This window comes from Nannospalax galili, unplaced genomic scaffold (genome assembly GCF_000622305.1).
Source record: "Nannospalax galili isolate Female #2095 unplaced genomic scaffold, S.galili_v1.0 scaffold123, whole genome shotgun sequence".
Classification (NCBI taxonomy): Eukaryota; Metazoa; Chordata; class Mammalia; order Rodentia; family Spalacidae; genus Nannospalax; species Nannospalax galili.
In genome coordinates, this window is record NW_008350332.1 from 1,639,955 (window position 1) to 1,642,454 (window position 2,500).

The following is a 2,500-nucleotide window of genomic DNA, read 5'->3' on the forward strand; positions in this document are numbered from 1 at the left end:
ATACACACACACTATATCTCAGAAAATCATGTAATATGTAGCAATCAATATTTGGAAATAGTACTTTAATTAAATATCTATTTTTAAGTAATTTAGAAACTATCAATGACTACCATTGGATTTAACAAAGATCAAAATTCAGGGTTTATTTTTTGAGGTGTTTGTTTGTTTGTTATTGTCTTGCTGTAACCCCAGCTGGCCTGGCACTCCCTATGTAGACCAGGCTGGACTTGATCTCACAGAAATCTGCCTGCCTTTGCTTCCAGAGTGCTAGGATTATAGGCATGTGTGCACTACAACAAAACACCTGGCAAAATGTAGGTTTTATATAATACAAAATGACAAATTTTCAAATGTATCTCTTATATAAACACCTGATGATAACAAATGTACTATGAATGTCCCACTTATACAATATAGAGACTAAATATAATGAGTGATAAGGATATCCAACAAATCAAAATGAAATAGAAAGCATGTGCAGAGATTTAGTTACGTATACTAATTAAAATAAAAGTCAGGTGTAGTGGTTTATGCCTGTAATCTCAGTTCTCAGAAGGCAGGAGGATTGCTTTACGTTTGAGAACAGCTTGGGCTAAAAAGTGAGAATTTTTCTCAAACAAGCAAACTAACTAACTATGACTAAAAAAAATACATATTTGCTCATACTGCATTTTAAATGTTCACTAAAGTAACATTCTATATGTTATTTAACTTTTACATTTTTTATTATTTTTATTATCTGTGTATGAGTGTATTGTCTGCATGTATGTAAGTGCACCTGTGTCATGCAATGCCTGTGGAGGTCAGAAGAGGGTGTCAGATTCCTTGGAAATGGAGCTACAGATGGTTATTAGCTTCTATGTGGGTGCTGGGAACTGAACCCAGGTCCTCTGCAAGAGCAGTCAGTGATCTTAATCTTAATCTCTCCAGTCCCTTATTTAATTTTCTACAGAATTATATGAGATCCTATTTAGAAATTGCTAATACTATTTGAATATTGCCATTTTTCAATGAAGTATAATTCCAGTAGCTTTATTGTATTCTACATTTTTTTCTACAAAGAATTATGGTATGTCAAACATCTCTTAAATGGAATTATCACTAATGTTGGCTACTAATCTCTAAAGTCATCCTGCACTGAGTCTGCTCACCACAAATGTTCACAATGCCCTCCACTGGAAAAACCAAGAAAATACTGAATTAGGTTTGTAAATATTGATGTCTACATCCCACGCTTTGACACAAAAGCTAAAGGAAAGATCTGCATGCCTGCCCTCCCTGCTGCAGGCTACTCAGGGGTGGGGAGGTGGGGGGGGTCCTCCACTGTAACCTGCTAGTATCCAACACAATCCTAAAGCTATGAAGTAGGAAAATGCTTTTCTGTGTCCTCAAGTCTAAAATCATGTTCAAGGCTCTTACACTATGACATTGAACTTTCTATCAAGTAACTTCAAAGATTCTGTTTATTCAACTAAAACACACATGTGTGTGTATGACTAATGCATACTTTATCCAAATAGTTTTTCAAATAAAATGTGTATTTCTTTGGGGGGGTGTCTTTTTTGAAACAGGGTTTCCCTGTAGCCCCAGCTGAGCTAGCACTAGCTATGTAGATCATAGCTGTAGCACTAGCTATGTAGATCATAGCTGGCCTTGAACTCACAGAGAACAGCTGCCTCTGCCTCCCAGAGTACTGGGATTAAAGGCATGGACCACCACGCCTGGCAATATGTCACCTTGAGCAAATGATCAAAATATGGACAAAGCAATCTGAAAAATCACTGTGTTTACAGAACTAGTAACATGACAAGCATTTCCAATCAAATACTATTTTAATCTTCTAATTCAACAGTATTTGCCAAGGCATGAAACCCAGGGCAGGTACACATGAACTTCCATGCTACACTGCATACAGGACATCACACATGAAAGATGCTCACTGGAAAAATAAAGCAATGCCAGGCATGGCTTTTACCTAAGCACAAACATTCTGCATGCTATATGCTTCTAGAATACTTGCTGCAATAATGATGCTGCACAGGTACAGTACAAATTGAGTCAAAAGCTTCAGGAACTTACTCTAGAGAAAAGTGGGGCATATTCTCCACACCAGTATCAGCGTGTCCAACTGGCTCCACCCGGCTGTTGTCTTCTTCTGCCCCATCCTCATCCTAGATGCAGCATGACAAAGAAAATCGCATTGGGTTAGGAAGGAAGATGCATGGACCCGGGGTCTAAAGGGCACTATGACCCTGTTAAGAGATCTTTCCTCTAGGGAAGGAGTCCTCCATGGTAAAATGGGAATGCTTCTTGAACACCTGAGCACTCATATAAGAGCCTCAAAAATTAGCATGTCCCAAGAGTTGTTGAGCAGACACTCCCAGGATTGGAGGGGGGGTGGGAAGCCCTGAAATTTAGTTAATGCCAATTTCCTTATCTTGTTATTTAACTTCATTCTTTGGATGTATGTTTTAAACAGTAATTATTTATTGCTTCA

General features: G+C 38.0%; 1 protein-coding gene across 16 annotated transcripts in view; it reads right to left on the reverse strand.

The window, feature by feature from the left end:
• Pard3 (par-3 family cell polarity regulator) overlaps positions 1 to 2,500 on the reverse strand; it is a gene marked incomplete at its 5' end in the record, with an annotated part of 355,877 nt that overhangs the window by 285,493 nt on the left and 67,884 nt on the right. For all 16 annotated transcript variants that reach the window (XM_029570673.1, XM_029570672.1, XM_029570671.1 and 13 more), the window contains 1 exon segment: positions 2,083 to 2,174. In XM_029570673.1, coding sequence (XP_029426533.1) covers positions 2,083 to 2,174 — 92 coding nt within the window.